We start from the raw sequence: 17,283 nt of genomic DNA, 5'->3' as shown, positions 1-17,283 counted from the left end.
TTAACCCGTATTCTCGATGGCTTAGGAAATTTTCTAACATTTCCTCCTTAACGATTGATTCTGCACATAACACTCCAGTAGCCACTTGTTTGGTATTCTTTCAAATTATGTCGATATTAAAACTGTAGAATATGCGAGAGTGTTAAGGTGTAATATGGAAAATAAATCGCAGAGGAAGAGGTGTTAAAACGTCTGCAATGTCACTTAAAGTAAAAGGTAAAATGTTAGTGATTTGCTGGTAAAATGCTGAGGTGTGCTGATGCGAGTTTTATGACCTTACTCTCCGCGGTTTAGGAGGTTTCGTAACATTTCCTCTTTAGCGGTTTATTTCCCTGTTCCGCTTTTATATATCATGCCGTAACATTTCCTCTTTAGCGGTTTATTTCCCTGTTCCACTTTTATATATCCTGCCGTAACATCGATATATTTTCCTATTCCACTTTTCTATATCCTGCCGTAACATTTTCACTTTAGCGGTTTATTTTGCCTGTTCCACTCTTATATATCCTGTTGTAACATTTCCTCTTCAGCGGTTTATTTCCCTGTTCCATTTTATGTCGTTGTAGCACTTCCTCTTTACTGATGTATTTTGCCTATTATTATTTTATCTTGCCAAGTTAGTTAAGCAGGAATGAGTCTCCTTGGTTGCTGGTCAAATATATCCTCCACTTTGTCTCAGCTTGGCCATCAACTGAGCTGAAAGGGATTAGGGTCAATTAACTTACAAGAAATGCGCTGTAGTATTAGGGATCCCAGTCTTGTGGCCTGAGGATCCTTTCTAACACGGACTGAGGATGCTCTCTAACACGGCCTGAGGATGCTTTCTAACACGGCCTGAGGATGCTTTCTAACACGGACTAAGGATGCTTTCTAACACGGACTAAGGATGCTTTCTAACACGCTTCCTTAGCATTTTATCATTCATTTTACACATAAATAATTTGTTAGATGCTTTTCACTTCTCCGTAACTTTGATATATAGTGAACATAAATTTAATACAGGAGAATATTATCGTGTTCTACTCGGAAATAAATCAGTCGAACCTCCTAAGCCTACGAGTATGAGGTTCTAAGGGTCCCATTCTTGTAGGCTTAGATGGCTCCCTTTAGCACTTATTCCATACTGGCTTATGTATGTATACCTGATGACCTGTAACCTCCTCCAGTGCACCGGACGATTTCTTTTGTTCTGGGGATCGCTGTCAGAAATATTAGTGTTTATTCTGCATTTGTTCATTTCCTAAATCATCACACCCAAACCCACACCAGCAGACATGAACTGTCCCAGCACCATGTAAGAAACTGCCAAGCGAGTTGCAAGGTCTAATAAGTCGGTCTACTCATGAGGCCTTTGGTGAATTTCTTATGGAGGGCTGATTACGGGCCACCCAGTTTATATCACGTTACTCTGTGTCCGTATCAAAGAATGTAATATTAATAATTAAAAAAAAGATTAATAGTGTAATATGCAAAATAAGTATTTAAGGAATAAGAAACGTGCAGTCCGATAAGAACACCAAGGGTGCTCCCTAACACCTCTTCCCTAACGACTTATACATTACAGTGTGTTATTTTCTTGTTATTTGTGCCTATAATATCGACATAGACTGCATTACGCAGGTGAGGCTGCTATCCCACTAGTTGCAGAAATAAACCGGTAAGGAAAAGGTGTAAGGAAGCTTCTTAGGGCCATATTTTAATTGGCAATGGAGACTTCATACACCTGCTCCTAATCGATTTATTTTTGCATACTACACCAGAAAAATTCTCTTGCAGGCTGCTTTTAGGCAGCCTTTAGGTCCTAATATCTGCATAGTTTGTATCAGTAACATAAAAGAGGATATTGAGACGTAATTGCAAAACAAATCGCTTCGAAAGAAGTCTTCAGAAATCGCTTATAACACGGCCATTCGTTGACGAGAATACGGTGTAGTCTTCTATGAACGGGATTAGGACCAATATTAGGCGGTGATTTGCTTGCCACCGGTCATGTGACGTGTGTGAAAGTGAGAGAGCTCTCGGGTTGACTGGCCTCCCACCCTCCAGTTCACTTTCAGGGGGCGGAATCTTACCTCTTAATTGCCTACTGGAAAATCAGCTGACATTTGCAGCGAGCGATAGAGACCCTGGTAAGGTCGCTTGTAATGTGCTCTCTAAATGTATTTCTGGGTGTTTTGCCACCCGGCTGTATTATTTTGAATGGAAACGAAACAATAAGAAAGTTCACCTTAACATTGGCATCAATTACGCCCGTGAACCCGTCCATAAAGTTACCAAAATATAGGTTGGCTGATTCTAGGAATTATTGAGTGAAATCTTAGCGCTGACCGGTGATATTATAATAATGAATTAAGTAGTTAGATAGTGACCAAACTAGAGCAGTGAGTGACTGGCGTAATAAAGTCTCAGGTACTTCCATATTAAGTAAGTTTAATGGGTAATAGAGCTCCCTTGCAGCCTTGACCCCCCCCTACCCCCCTGGTGGGAGTGTTGTGGCCCGTCAGCTGATGGCGAGACAGCTGAGCATCGCACCAACCCGGCTCAGTATCGATTTTCACGCTTCTTGAACAGCTGGGGCAATGCTACTATACATCTATATTATAACATTTTATAAAAATTAATATACAGTCTTAGGAGGTATATAGCAATGAAATTGAAGCTGTTTAAAGTCACACAAATAGCGATAAATCTGCTGCGATCGTGAAATACGTAAGTTTTCTACAAGAAAACTCAGTCTTGTAAAGGAGACTCGTAAGAATTATATTCATTTATTTGGAAACAGAATACAACGTTAAGAAGGTTTTTGTCTTCGTATGATAAATGAAAGTAGGTGTAATATTTGTAAAGGCAATAGAAGAGTTTATAGTGAGGAGAATTGTATCGTCTGCAGTTTCTGCGCATATTCGATATTGTTGGAACCACTGGAGAAGTTGCGTTGGTGGGGGACGAGAGGCAGATGTGAGATAGCTCCTGTGAACGCTCAGCCCCCATGAGTGTATATACTAGTTCATGAAAACAGGAAGTCATACATGGGGGATTTTAAATACAACAAGGGTTCGTCCGTAAGTTGCATTAGTACGGAAAGTTACGTAATAAACACGTCGCCAGCGAGCGTGTTCTACTCCAGTGCAACAGACGGGGGCACCAACTCCACAAGCAAAATGCAAGATGACTGCCTCGTCGAGCAAGGTGGAGGCGTCAAGCCGCAGGGTATAGCCAGTGGCGGGGTGGAGGGTCCTGAAGAGCAGCAGCAGCAGCAGGCACACGCCACCACCGACGAGGAGACCAAAACAGGTGTGAAGGGGGAGTCTTCAGTTCCTGCCGTGGGGAGCACCGCGCCCGGCACTGTCTCGGGGCCCCTCGGCACCGGCACCACCCCTGGCCCTTCTGTCCTGGGACCTCCAGGATCTGGAGGAGTACCCTCGGCAGCTGCTGCTGCCGCCGCTGCAGCAGCAGCGGCCGCAGCGGCAGCGGCAGCAGGAGGAGCTGGGACAGGAGTGGTGGGCGGGCCTGGGGGCGGACTGGTGGAGCCCACAGCCCTTCCGGCCTCCTTGGCCTCCACCGTGGCCTCCCTGTGGCCACCTCCGTCCGTGGACGATGCTCTCCTACACACTGGCATGCCAGCCATTAATGGCTCATTGCCTTTCCATGGTCTGGGCCCCAGCAACCCTGGTGGGCCTGGCTCTGGGGGCCCATCACCGCTCTTCAGCGCTAACTTGGGGCCCCAGCTGGGACTGGGACCCACAGGGCCACAGAATGCAGCCCAGCGCAGGAATATGCAGCAGGCTCCCAGTTTTCCTGGTCAGGCACGGCCGCCATCCTTGGGTCCTGCTCCTGGCCCTCAGGCTCCTTTCCTGGCCAACAAGTACTCGTCATCGTGGTCATCGGGACTGGGGTCGCAGGGCAGCGCATGGTCCCCTGGACCCTCGCCTCAGGGTAACTCAGCTGGGGGTCCCGGAGGGGGGCCTGGGGCAGCCCCTGGGGCACCTTCGTTGCAAGGGGTGAGTTCATGGTCGAGCCGGGGTCGGGGCGGCATGAGCATGAACCCCCTGGGGCATAACCTGGGCATGTCATCAGTGCCCCGTAAGAGCAACAACATACCCAACTCTCCTGCCTCGGTCGTGATGAACAAGTTCCGGCGCTCCACCAGCTACCCCGGCAAGGGCCCCTTCCCTCAGCCACCCTCCTTTGAGATCACTGGTGTGGATGATGCAGCCTTCCATCGTGACCTCCTACCCTTCCCGGTAAGTACCCAGTTCATGTGATCACGTTAAAAAGTTTGGTTCTATTATCGTTTCAACCCCTAATGGAATTCATTATTTTACTGTTCTCCAGTGGAGAGTTCACCCAATGATTAGAATTTTGAGTACCAGTTACTTCAGTTAATACAGCACAGCCTCACATACTGTAGGTTAGGTTGGATTGTTGTGGTTAGGGTAGGTTAAAAAAAAAAAAAAATGAGGTTAGGGGCTTAACGATAATTTTACTGAAAATTTTAAGAACAGTACTTTTGTGGATTTTGTAACATCTGTATCTTGCAATGTAATTGTGTAGCCTAATGCAAATTACCTCATTTGTTTTTTTTTGTAAAAGTCTCTCATAACTCAACATTATTTCCCCATGAATATTTGTATTTTTTTACATTAGAGTTCCCCACGGAAGGTGCTGTTCTCACCCAGGTACCCAGAAAGGCCAGGTGTGTGGTTAATTATTATTAATCCGCAAAGGAAATCTATAGGCTAGAATAAAAGTTCATGTCGAAGAGATACGGTATTTACATATCATTTGTCAAAAAAAAAAGGTGAAATCCATGCATGTGGTCTTAAAAATTTACTCATCATCACAGGTTCACAAGGAAGCATGATCAGTTCCATTTCATATATAATTAAGATTTGTTTTTCAGGGAAGACACTACCGGTAACCATAGTTTTGAGAGGAAGTATATTGTATGATTTATTTGTGCATTGCAGCGTAGGTCTGTGGTGTTTCCATGTTGTTAATTGACTTTATAAGTTATTTGAAGAGAGATTTGCCCATGTACTTTTTATGGTTGTAATACATGCATCAGTTTGCCCTTGCACTTAATATACGGTACCACATAATTAACTTCTGTAACATTGTACAGATATGTGTATTGTACCTTGTTTTCTCCCATGGTAACCTAGTGAAGCCTGTGTGTGGCATCACACAAGGGTTAAGCTGGGTTGTGTGTTTTTAGTAAAGGTAAAGCAGACACCCAGATTGTCGCACATGTCGGTAGCTACACTCACACTTAGCCCACTCATTGTCTACACCTCCGTTGTTGTGTACATTGCCACCATCATAATTTGGGGATAAGAATATAAATGATTATATATGTAGTTTGTTAGAGAGTATGAAATTAAATGATACTTGTTAACGTTAGGGATTTGGTTGTGAGAGGTAGACTGAAAAAGACCCGAGACGAGGTCATAGTTTGTCCTCAGGGAGAAGGGACTGAATAGGGAGGCTGCCAGAGCTCGAGCAATGTAGAGAGCCGCCATTAGGTGACCAATGTTGACGCATGCAAATACTGTATGTTGGAGCCTTTATATATGATACCGTATGATATGATTGATTGTTCCACAGGCAAAGGCTAATGGGGCCATGCATAACTAAGCAGTCGCTTTTCGTAACTGAGGATTGTATACTTTGTGGGTGTACTGGGTATTTGCCCAGGAATATTAATATTGAGGGTGAAAAATGTTATTTGTAGCTGCAGTAAAATATTTGCACCACTTGTACTAAACTGGTACCGTATCATTTATACATGTAACTGTTGCAATGTATTTAGAGTACCAGATAACATGACTGTACTGTACCTCAGGCATTTACTGGCATGTATCCCCATCATTTTCAGTTTTACATCTGTTTTCGTTGTGGGGTGGATCAGATGGGTTCACCTGATAACACTCCTCCATCTTGCTGTTCTGTGCCAGCTGTCTAGTAATGCCATTAGATCAGAGCCATCTATTGCAGTGTACTGTAGTATCATATGAAGCCACATTATATGAAACTGAACTTGGAAAATACTTTAAGCATGTGGAAATGTAGTGTAGCTTGATTTTTGTGGTCTGTATAGCTGTATGGTACACTGTGTTGGTTTGGCTTGTAAGAAAGGGTACGGTACAGTATGAACTAGTAAAGGAAATGTTTCGTTTGCCATAGCTGAATTTGTAAATACCAGTAACATAAATTTTTTACCCCAGGATCTTGGGCCAGTTACTTTGAGAATCAGTAACAATGGTGTTGAAGCTTGTGTTTTTCATGCTTTGAACTTTAGGCTACATGCCTCAGATCCTAGGACTGAGTTTTGTTTTGTTTTGGTTTCTTGGTGAACATGGTATTCTATGGTGCTCATCATCTCACAGCACCACAAGAGTGCAGGACAGGTTTGATCTGTGGTGTCCCCCAGTTATATTTTTTAGGTGTAGACTATGCCATTTATTTGTATCATACATGGTCAGTTACATTTGATAGACATGAATAGCTACAGTATTTTTGGTGGTTTACAAGCTGAGAATGCCGTAAGTAGCTTGTGGTTTTGTAAGGATTTATTTATATATACTGTATTATATACTGTACTGACTGCATGGCAGTACACTGATAATGGTTTGCACATGTTTTTGTATTCTTTTCTCCTGTTCCTGGATTGTACACCAAATAATTGGGTGATGTAGAGCCTGCTTTGGTGCCCCTGTTAATAGAGTGAAGAGATGCAAATGGAGTGTCCATCCAGAAACCAAGCCTCCACACTCTTGCCTGCTCCTTGTTGTGGCGAGGCGCTGTCTACCACAAGGGAATATTGATTCTCTGCACAGGATGGCCTTGTAAGGGTAATTGCTTGTCTTCAGTTAATGGGTCTGCTCAGCTAGACAGACTAGGGTTACTTAACAACAACCACCTTAAGTAGGATGTTGATGTCACTAGACTACTTGAGATTTGTGCCCAGACATTAGTTACGGCAAGTGTAACCATGTCCCCTCGCCCTCACTCTTCAGTTAACTATTGCCTCACTTATAATTGTGAGAATAGGATTATGATGCCACATAGGCTATGCCAAGACATTAAGTAGTGAACCATAATCATCACATGTTTAGTCTTAGGCGTAGAGTTATGGTGATGACTGAATAATGAAGCTGCCAGAGATCAAGCAGCTTGTAGAGCTGCCAGTAGGTGACCAAGGCTGATGCATGCAAACACGCTGGAGTCTTTATAAATGTTTCGATGATGTGGTGATATACTCCACCTGAATATTATGCCTAGACACAGACTATTTTCCTGTCATGTCCCTCCACTTTTCCTTGTCAGAATTAATCATATCTTTGTCTGTGCATTAATGTTGCCGCATAGCCTGATAAGCATAACCACCTTACATTATTAATGCACCAGCTACCTAAGATTACTCTGCCCAAGTTAGCCTAACCCATTTTCAATGGACTTGGCTTAACCCCTTTGGTGTTGATGGAGTCTCTTTAGTAAAATTATTGGGTTCTCTGTTGCTTCATCCTTTGCTTTGTTTCCCCATTTTATTACCTCCACCGAGGAGGTTATGTTTTCACCCATGTCCGTTTGTTTGTTTGTTGGTTGGTTTGTGAGCAAGATTACACAAAAACTACTGGACAGATTTCTACGAAACTTGGTAACAGAATGGGCCTTGGCCCAGAATACACTCCATTATATTTTGGTGCAGATCTGGACAAAGGTGCTGATCCAGGAATTATTTTTCACTTAAACTTTGTGAGATAGGGTGTTGGTGGAGGTATGCGCTGTACTGTACTGAGTACCATTTTAGTTTATTTATTTATTCCTTCATTTATTTTTGTTTTAGGAGCATTGGCACCCAGGGATAGGTTCTGGGGTACCATACCTAGAATATACAGTAATCGTTTTCATTATGGTAATGGCTACAATATACTTTGAGATTTTAGTCTGTTTCGCTTTGGTGGATTTTTTTGAGAGGGATGAAATTGTATAACTCTAGTTAGAATTAAACACAGAGATCACATTTCACATCTATAAGGTTAAGTTTTCAACTCATGACGTACAGTATTGGATTTAATTTTTACCACCAACAGATAATGTTTGGCCATGTGGAGAGGATGGAGGGTGAAAGACTGACGAAGAGAGTGTATGTGAGTGAGGTGGAGAGGGAAAGAGGGAGGGGGAGGCCGAGGATGAGATGGAGGGATGGGGTGGAGAGGTATATGAGAGAGGGGGGTGTGAGTTGGGAGCAGGGGAGTGAAATGGCGGGGGACAGGGCGACTTGGAGGCGATTTGTTTGTGGCCACCCCAAACGGGATTGAGGCGTCTGGCGATAGATAGATAGATAGATAATGTTATTCAGTTTTAGATCTGTTGTGAACATAGCCATAAACCCTGATGGTACCAGACAGATTTTATTCAGCTTAGGAGAGACCTAGTGTTATGAAGAGGTTAATTCACCTAACCTAACTTAAGCCTACCCTAGACAGGCCCTTGGTTTACCCTATGCAGCCCAAGATACTCTTTCCTTGTAACCTAAGCTGACATAGCATAACCGTACCTTACTGCTTAGTGAGCAGTGTAACATACCTAGCCCTGTGCAGGCTGATCTTACCCTGTACATCCTAATCCAACCCAGCCATACTTAGCCCCAAAGCAGACTATCCTAACCTTCTGCAGCCAACCTAATTGTGCTGGACTGCACCATATCCTAGCCATCCCAACCCTACCATACTGTGTTCTGTACAGCATAACTCAAACAGCCATACTCTGTCCAATGCAGTGTATCCTAACCATAAACTTGTACAGCCCACTCAACACTATCCTGTCATATCTTGTGCAGCCTATACAAACCTTATTGTATGCAACTAAGTCTAACCTTTCCTGCCCTGCCCTGTTTAACCTAATCCCAACATAACCTTCCCTTACTTTGCACTACCATACTACCCTGCCATTTCTGGTACAACCTAACAAAACTAACATTATTTTTTGCAATCTAAACTAACCCTATCATTTGCAACCTAGCTACCCAGTGCAACTTAATCTAACCTAACATGCAACCTGTCTTAGCCTAACCTCATTTTATGCAACCTAAACAAACCCTACCATACCCAGGGTAACCAAACCTAACCATTCCATCTTTGCCTGTTAGTGTCACCCATCTTGGTGATCCCAGTATTGACAAGTTTTTACTGAAGGAAGACTAGGAGGAAAGAAAAGTTCAGTATTAAGAAGGCATTTGTAGTATTTAAACATGTCTGCATATAAAAGGAATTAATACACAGATGAGCCCAGTGTATGGAGATGATGGATAGGCAGAGGAATGGTGTTGGTGGTGGTGGGGGAAGGAAAAAGATGAAGAAGTGGAATGTGAAAAATTTAGCATACTCCTTGCTCCACGTCAGTGAAAATAATAATACCGGTAATGTAACATTAATAATAATAATAACAACAACAACATCAACAATGAGTAAATAAATAAATACCGGTAAAATACTGTACCGAAATGAATTGTGTACTTGAAGTGAAGGACTCTTGCAAAAATAAATAAATTCCCTCATACTTTCCAGTATATTTTGACTGGCAGAACTTTGGCCACAAGAATTCATGTGTCCTCTTTATGGTACATGACTCACCACTCAGTATTGCCAAACTATATGCCATGGGGCTGAGTATGGGAAAAGTGTGCACGGTTACCTCATTTGGCGATATCTTTAAATGTGCATCGTCATTGCTACTTGCCCAGTGATGCAATACTTCCTTGTGGTGGGGCTGTTTATTTTCCTTCAAGTTTGGTGCTTGTTTATTTAAATAACCCATTTTTTAAAATTTCATTGCTTTCAGTTTTATTCACCTTTGATTAGATTTCTTGTAATAATAGGATTATACTGAGGTTGGTGGGGGCACTCACCATCCACTCACTTGATGTAGTGCTGCTTTCAGATGCCTGCTCTTTCCTCTCATCCTTCCTTCTTTCCGTCCTTCCTCTTCTGTCTTTCGTTCCTTCATGCTTTCCTCTTCCATCCTTCTTTTCATCCTTCCTCTTCTGTCTTTCTTTCCTTCATGCTTTCCTCTTCCTTCTGTCTTCAGGTGACTCTGCACTGAGTGACAAGCCAAATGCTTTCCTGTACTCCAAGAAACCATTTACTATGCAGGGTGGTAACCATATAACGAAATTATGACGCATAGTGGTCTATTGGGGAAATAAGGTGCTCCAATTGGATCGAGCTGGTGCAGGTTTATATCCAGGGAGTGGTTGGGGTTTATTGCTCATGTAATGCCACTCAAAGATGAGTGAGGCTTGCACTCTTACCTTAAATGTCAGGATCAGCTTGCCTACCCCTGGGCTTCAACATTCCTCCTGGGGCAGCACTGGATTAGGCACATTTTCCTTATCTACGGTATATTAAGTGTTGGATTTCATGATTATCCATTGTTATACAATTATCATCATAACTTTGCCAAAAATTTCCATCTTTCCATTTTGACTGGAGTTCTAACAATAGATTTAACATCAGAATATGATACTAATTGTAAAGAAGTGTTAAATAATGTAATATTATGTGAAGCAATAGTATTGTCTTTTTCTGGTATTGAGCTAAATCAAATAGGCTACAAAAGGCCAAAAATCAGAGCCAGGTTAAAGTGAAAGGAGTACCATATACTGTACAGTACGTGTATAGCTGATTTGCCAGTATCCCTCAATGCATAAGACCAGTGTCGTGGGGACAGTTGATTTTTTTTTTTACTGTAAATAACATCGCTGACTTTTATTGAGGAATACCTGCAGAAGTTCAGTTAGCCAGATGGGCTACCTCACTTTTCAGATGTCTTATTAGCTGTCAGTTACGTGTGTCTGTGTTTGCCTGTACAGTATATGTAATGCTGGAGAGGGATGCCTTCATGTGGTAGCACAGGTGCATGGCCCTGCTGCCTTTTTGTGTGTGTGTGTGTGTGTGTGTGTGTGTGTGTGTGTGTGTGTGTGTGTGTGTCCATCTGACTCTGGACAAAGGCTTCAGGGCCTATTCCTAAGTCCCAGTACTCCTTGGGGTCCAGTAGTCCTCCTATATCTCCACATGTCAGCACTTTGACGATAACACCCACCATCCATATTGAATACATGTTAGGGCTGCCTCATACAGGACTGGTGTACTGGTATTAGCAGGGGTACTTTTATGACATGTTGGCAGGTCATCTGGTAGATCAGAAAAGTCTACTTTTTAAGAAATGCACATCTCTCAACTCCTTACTTCTGAAAGCAGGATGGTGGATGTCAGTGAAAGGCAGCTTCAGCCTTCAGTCCACTGAGTTCACTTTTCATATAAGTCTGGGACTACAGCTACTACTACTGTACTACTTCCTGGATATTTATGCTGTATAGGAGTCAAGGGGTTATGAAATGAACTTGACAACACTAGCCAAGCCCTAAGTCCCTATGCCAGGATTGGCTGTTACCATTGTTTTTATTTGGGATAGAATAGGCTTGTATTGCCTGGGTTGCAACTACTGGACTACTTCAAGTACTACTGAGTGATAACCTAACAAGCGAAGGCTTAACGTGGTATGTATACATTTAAATACTTGAGTTCAGTTGCAGATAAGACAGGATGATTTTATTCATCAGTGTGATACCATGGCTGTCAGAGGGTTGAAATGATAAGATAGAGTGGATGCCTGAACCCCTAGATTATCCAGGAATCGTAAAGTTCCAGGTGACAGTTGTGTTAGAGCAATCCGGGTTTTGCTGTATTACATAGCCTTTGAAGTGGTGAATGAAGGGGTTGGGTGTGGAGGGAGGCAGGTGGGTGTTTGATGTGAATACGGTAGTGAGGCTTGTATTGCGGGCAGATAAATGGCAATCACCGGTCTCTTAATGTGGGGCACAGATATGTTACGCTGTACTGTATTTATCAGTAGGTCCTCATTCTGTGTTGCATCTCTCTCTCTCTCTCTCTCTCTCTCTCTCGCTCAGAACTACGGCAGCCTAGCTTCAGGCCTCTATATTCCAAAGGCAGATTGGAAATGACAGTAGTAGTAAGTAGTTTTTTACTTTTAATTCAACAAAAAATTGCAGAAAACTGCCCGTGAAGGATCCACTTCTGCTTGTAATATTTTAATACAAATCCTTGATGAAGTGAAAACTGATTGTTCATTACAGGTAGATCCCCTTGTAATTGAGGGATGTGTTCAGAATATCACAACTTACCCTTTACAACTGGTACTGTAGACTAAGGAAAACTGGTTGTTGTTGATCAGTCCCAGTCTGTCTGACCAAGCAGACCCATCAACTGCAGGCTAGCAGTTACCATGGCAGGGCTGTCTCGTGCATTGAACCGATGATTTCTTGTGGTTGGAAGCATCTTGTGCCTCAGGGAAAATTGTGGAGGTTTGGTTCCTGGATGAATACTTTATATGCGGCACTCAACCCAGACCCAGTCGGCAGGGGCACCATAACATGCTCCACGCCACCCTGTTAGCTGGTTATATGGTTACCACCCAGCATTGTAAATGGTTCCCTGGGTTATAGGAAACCATCAGGGTAGTCACTAAGTGTAGAGCCACTTGAGGTGGAGAGAAGAGTAGCTACCATAATAAGTGATAGGAGAAATGGCAAGTAGGAAGAGAGGAGGGCAGACAAAGAGATAGAATGATAAAGATGAAAGAAGTAGTAAGCGGGACTACGTCAGTTGAGTGGATGTTGGTTGCCATCGTCTACCACCATGGAAAATTGGTAAATCAGTTTTATAGTAGCAGTAGAGCTTTTGTAGTCAGTTTTGTTTAATTTGCTGTGGACTTACCAAAAAAAAAAAAAAAATTTAAAGAGGTGACATAAGCTTATGATCTGCACTTTAAGATAAGAGTTCAGCTTTATGAGATATCCTGTGATGGGGTCTGAAAAATGTGTGTGGATGAAGGCTGGTGGGTGTGTGGTGTGGTATTGAGGCTTGTTTTTGTTGTGGCCTGAGGCACATGTGGACTTGAATTCACACAGTGGACTACAGGAAACTGACCACTTCAGCCAACCACTTCCAGAGATCTTTGGTTGAGATTATTTTATGTATGTTGATGGAAAGTCTGTGTTATGAGAGAGCACCATAGTAAGAGTAGTTGGAACCCAAGGCTTATTTGAATGTGAACCCATAAGACTGAAGGTTGAACCTACCTTCCTTTCATAGCCCACCATCCTTATTTAATTGGGGCATAGATAGGGAGTTGAGAGACATTTGTAGCCTATAACAGGGTAGTGAAGCCAACCAGTTATCATGTGGTGATGCCACCATGAGATGTTACCTCTTCAGTAAATGTGAGTGTTATATGGCTGTTCAGGGAAATCATGGAAATGGCAGTCATTGGTATGAATGTAGGGCATTTCCGGGAAGCAGATTGTACCACTTTAAAAATAGCCAGCAAGTGATGAAAAGATTAAATATAGGCTGGCAATAAAAACTTTCGTGTACTGTATAGTTGTATGTGTGTTAATTAATGGGCAGAATGGTATTCTGTTTATTATTATTATTTTTTTTTTTTTCACCTTGTCCATCATTTAACTTGGGTTTTTATGCTGGGAAAAGAAATATAATGTGTAACCAAAGTGCAGTATAGCATCATTTAGCTTGTAAAATTGTAAACTATCGGTTTGTGTTTGTATTATAAGTAAGATGTATTTTTTTTTTTTCCCCAATAATTTGTATCACAGAAATCTTGTATCTGGTAAATTATGTCAAGACTCTGTTTGCTCACAGCAGTGTATGATTGGATGAAATTTATGCAGCCATGAAAAACATTGATTTAGTGTGGGAGTTGTTGTGAACTGCATGGCAGCATTGGATATTAATTAGAACTCATCAACTTTGCGGTACAGTGCCGTATGTTGCTTGATTTGTTTAGGATGTCATTTAGCAGGCATAGTTATTTTGTGTGCTTGGTTTCGTTCTTTGGCATCACAGAAGTTTCTAGGTGTATTCAGACAATTTTATTTAGCTTTAGTGAGAGCTTCCTTCAGACTAACTCTTATTTAAAGAAAGATAGCAGTTGAGAGAGGAGGTGGTGGCTCAGTCAGTAGAGAGGTGGCCTGCAGTCCTAACGGACCCCGGTTCAAATCCCTGCTGGGACAAGGAACAGTTCATGGATTTGAATTTAAAAAAAAGTAGACTTTACTGATCTACCTGAAGACCCACCGACATGTTGCAAAAACAACCCCACTAATACCAATACTGTACACCAGTCCTATATGAGACAGCCCAAGCATGTATTCAATATGGATGGTGGGTGTTAGTGCCGAAGTGGTGGCATGTGGAGATGTAGGAGGGCTACTGGGCCTTGAGGATAGGCCCTGAAGCTTTTGCCCAGAGTTGGGGGGTAGGGGGAAAGAAAGAAAAACTGTGAGTCCAAGGTAGCAGAACAAGGGAGAAAGAGAGGGAGAGAAAAAAGAGGGGGAAAAAAAAAAAGGATACCTCCAGTTAGTGAATGAGAGAGAGAGAGAGAGAGAAGCAAAAAAAGATGGCTTAAGGTTCCTCCAGTTAGAAAATGAAAGAGGGAGGGGAAGGGGGAGCAGGAAAACCTGAAGGAGGGAGGGGAAGGGGGAGCAGAAAAACCTGAAGGAGGGAGGGGGGGGGAGCAGGAAAACCTGAAGGTAACTCTAGTTAGAGAAGGAGAGTGGGGGAAAAAAAAATGGGTGAAGATTCCTTCGGTTACAGAAGAGATAGCGAGAGAGACAGTCCCATCCCGTGGTGTGTGTGAGGCACAGGATGTGGGTCGGCAGATAACTGACAGCCTCACTGTGATAACTGTGTGTGTGTGAGTCAGCATTCATCACCACCGTTGTATTGGTCCTGATGGAGGGGACGCATGGAAAGGAAAAATTATACCCCGTTTTGAATTGTAGGGATCTGAGGCTAGGCTTCCTTAGTTCAGTACTAGTGCGGGAAGAAAAAAAAACTACCACTTTGTGGTGTAGAATCCCATGGCTGGGCTGCTGTAGTCCAGTAAAATACTGTACAAGTGTCAGTAGATAACGGTTTGTGCAAGTCAGCATTCATCATCGCCAATGTTGTATTGGCCCAGATGGAGGGGAAGTATGGAAAGGAATAAACAATACCCCGTCTAGGTGTAGGTAGGTGTGGCTAGGTTGGTATAATCTGGTGCATTACAGGGGCCAGCAACAAAAACCAAAACTGTTCATGTGAGTCATTATTCATCACCACTGTCATATTGGCCTGGATAGAAAGGAAGCACAGAAGGAAAAAATGATACAATACCCCCTTCAAGGTGTAGGGGCCCAAGGTTAGGCTGCCATAGTTTGATACATTTAAAGGTTGGCAGAGTAAGTTAACATTCGCCACCATTATCATGGTGGCATGTCTGGAGGTGAGGAGCAGAAAGGGTAAAAACAATAACAGCCAATCCATCTTGAGATTTAGGGGTCCCAAGGCTGGGCTACCATAGTTGTAATATTTTCAACCCCTTGGGCATAGGGATTTCTTTCATTTTACTGTATTCGACTCAGGCTAGGCTTTTTAAACTGAAGGGGTTGGATACAGTTACTATAATAAAGCTTTAATTTGGGATATTCTTTCTCTCTCTCTCTCATTTTTATTTTATTTCTTTATTTTTTTAAGTGGCAAGAGCTAACTAGAATGGACATCACCTGGATTCAAGGGGTTGAATACACGGATGGTCTGCTGTTCATATTTGCATATATGATTAAGAGCCTCAAGGGACCTTTTGGGACTAAGCATAATTATGGAAAGCTATCACTGCAATTGGGCATGCTAACCACTAGAGTGCAAGACCAATGAGTATTTAAAAGGAGGTCAGATAAAAATAAAGATGGTCATAATGAAGTGACTTAAAGGGGAAACTAAGAGACTGTTATGATAATAGGCATTGGAAAGAATGTAGCTACAAGTACTAATGAACTTGAAACAGATGGAAGAAATAGCTGTTGTTATCTATTTATACTAGTACAAGTCAGCCGTCCTTAATGATCGGGTTACATTCATGGAAAACCAGTTGGATAATCATTGATCATTTATTGAACATGAGGATTGAATTAGTGAAATCGGCAATCCTATAGATACAGTATATTGAAAAAATGAGGCTTTGGAGGGGATTTATCATTGTATGCACGAAAATGGCAATGATAAAAAAAAAAAGAGAGAGAGAGAGAGAGATGCTAAAATGTTAGGATAGTATCAGCAAATGGTTGCATAAGGCAATCATAAAACAAGGGTGACCTGTGCCTCACTTATCTGCCAGGGGTCTACTTTAGTTACATGAAGTACCTGTGCTTTGGCATAGTATCCAGAGTGAAATATTTAACAGTGATTTTCTGCCCTGCAGAGGGTTATCAAGATAGTTTAATAACCCATGGTAGGCAGAGGTAATTCTTAGCTGCCTGTAATTTTCAGCTTAGAACCAGGATAAAATGCCCAGGTTATGTGAAGCTCTACGGTGGGTTAATTGTCTTTTGTTGGAGGGAAAAAACAAAATGCTGGGCTGGAAGTCTGCAAAACAGGTACCCTCCAGAGCAAGGCAGTAGCTAGTCCAAAAGGTGGTATTGTAGGATGCAGTGCAGAACTATACTCCTTTTACTCTAACTTGGCCTAAAATTGCCATCAACATCTGGAATAACAAGTTGTGGCAAGAGAGTACAACTGGACTATGCTGCTAATTGCAAAGAAGTGCAGTCGAAATGATTCTGAGTTGTAGCTTGTATGGTATTGTTGTGCTCTGGTAGTGAGCTATGTGAAATAAGCTGCAAAATGAAAAAAAATCTGGGCCGAGTTAAGGTATTATGGCTAGTAAAGAAAATAGTACATATATTTAGTATCTTTTGTATTTATGTGATAATATTTTTAATATTCTACAGTATACTGCACTTTGAGGCAAGTCCTGGGAAAATGTAATGTTTTTTCAAGTCTGGTAATGAGACAACTCCTAATTATGACTGAAAGTTAGTAGAATTTGTCCAGTTATATAATTACTTCATAGGTTCTAAAAAATGAGGGACTTTGGAGTGGCCCAAATGTATTATTCCTCAAAGGCTGAAAATTATGCAGTTAGTTTGGTGTGCAGGTCTGAATTTGTGTCTCATTTGCTCTGTGATGTAAAAATGTTGGTGGAAAATAGTGTTTTGTTGTAATTGATGTATGCCATAATGTATGGTATGTTATAGATATCAATACGGTACCTTGAACTAGCAGGTAATGTGGAGTAGAAGTCAGTAAATGGCATTGATTGTGTACTGTACAGTTCTGCCCCAATACTGTAGTGCTGTAC

General features: G+C 42.1%; 1 protein-coding gene across 1 annotated transcript in view; it reads left to right on the top strand.

The window, feature by feature from the left end:
- Positions 1-3,029: 3,029 nt before the first annotated feature.
- orb2 (cytoplasmic polyadenylation element-binding protein orb2) overlaps positions 3,030-17,283 on the top strand; it is a 226,868-nt gene continuing 212,614 nt past the window's right edge. The window contains exon 1 of the mRNA XM_080284838.1: positions 3,030-4,244. Within this exon, the coding sequence (XP_080140964.1) occupies positions 3,030-4,244 (1,215 nt within the window). The remainder of the gene's footprint in view (positions 4,245-17,283) is intronic.

Source organism: Coenobita brevimanus, chromosome 103, assembly GCF_032717465.1.
Source record: "Coenobita brevimanus isolate Jiangsu-jjx chromosome 103, ASM3271746v2, whole genome shotgun sequence".
Taxonomy (NCBI): domain Eukaryota; kingdom Metazoa; phylum Arthropoda; class Malacostraca; order Decapoda; family Coenobitidae; genus Coenobita; species Coenobita brevimanus.
This window is presented reverse-complemented; position numbering and strand designations above follow the sequence as displayed.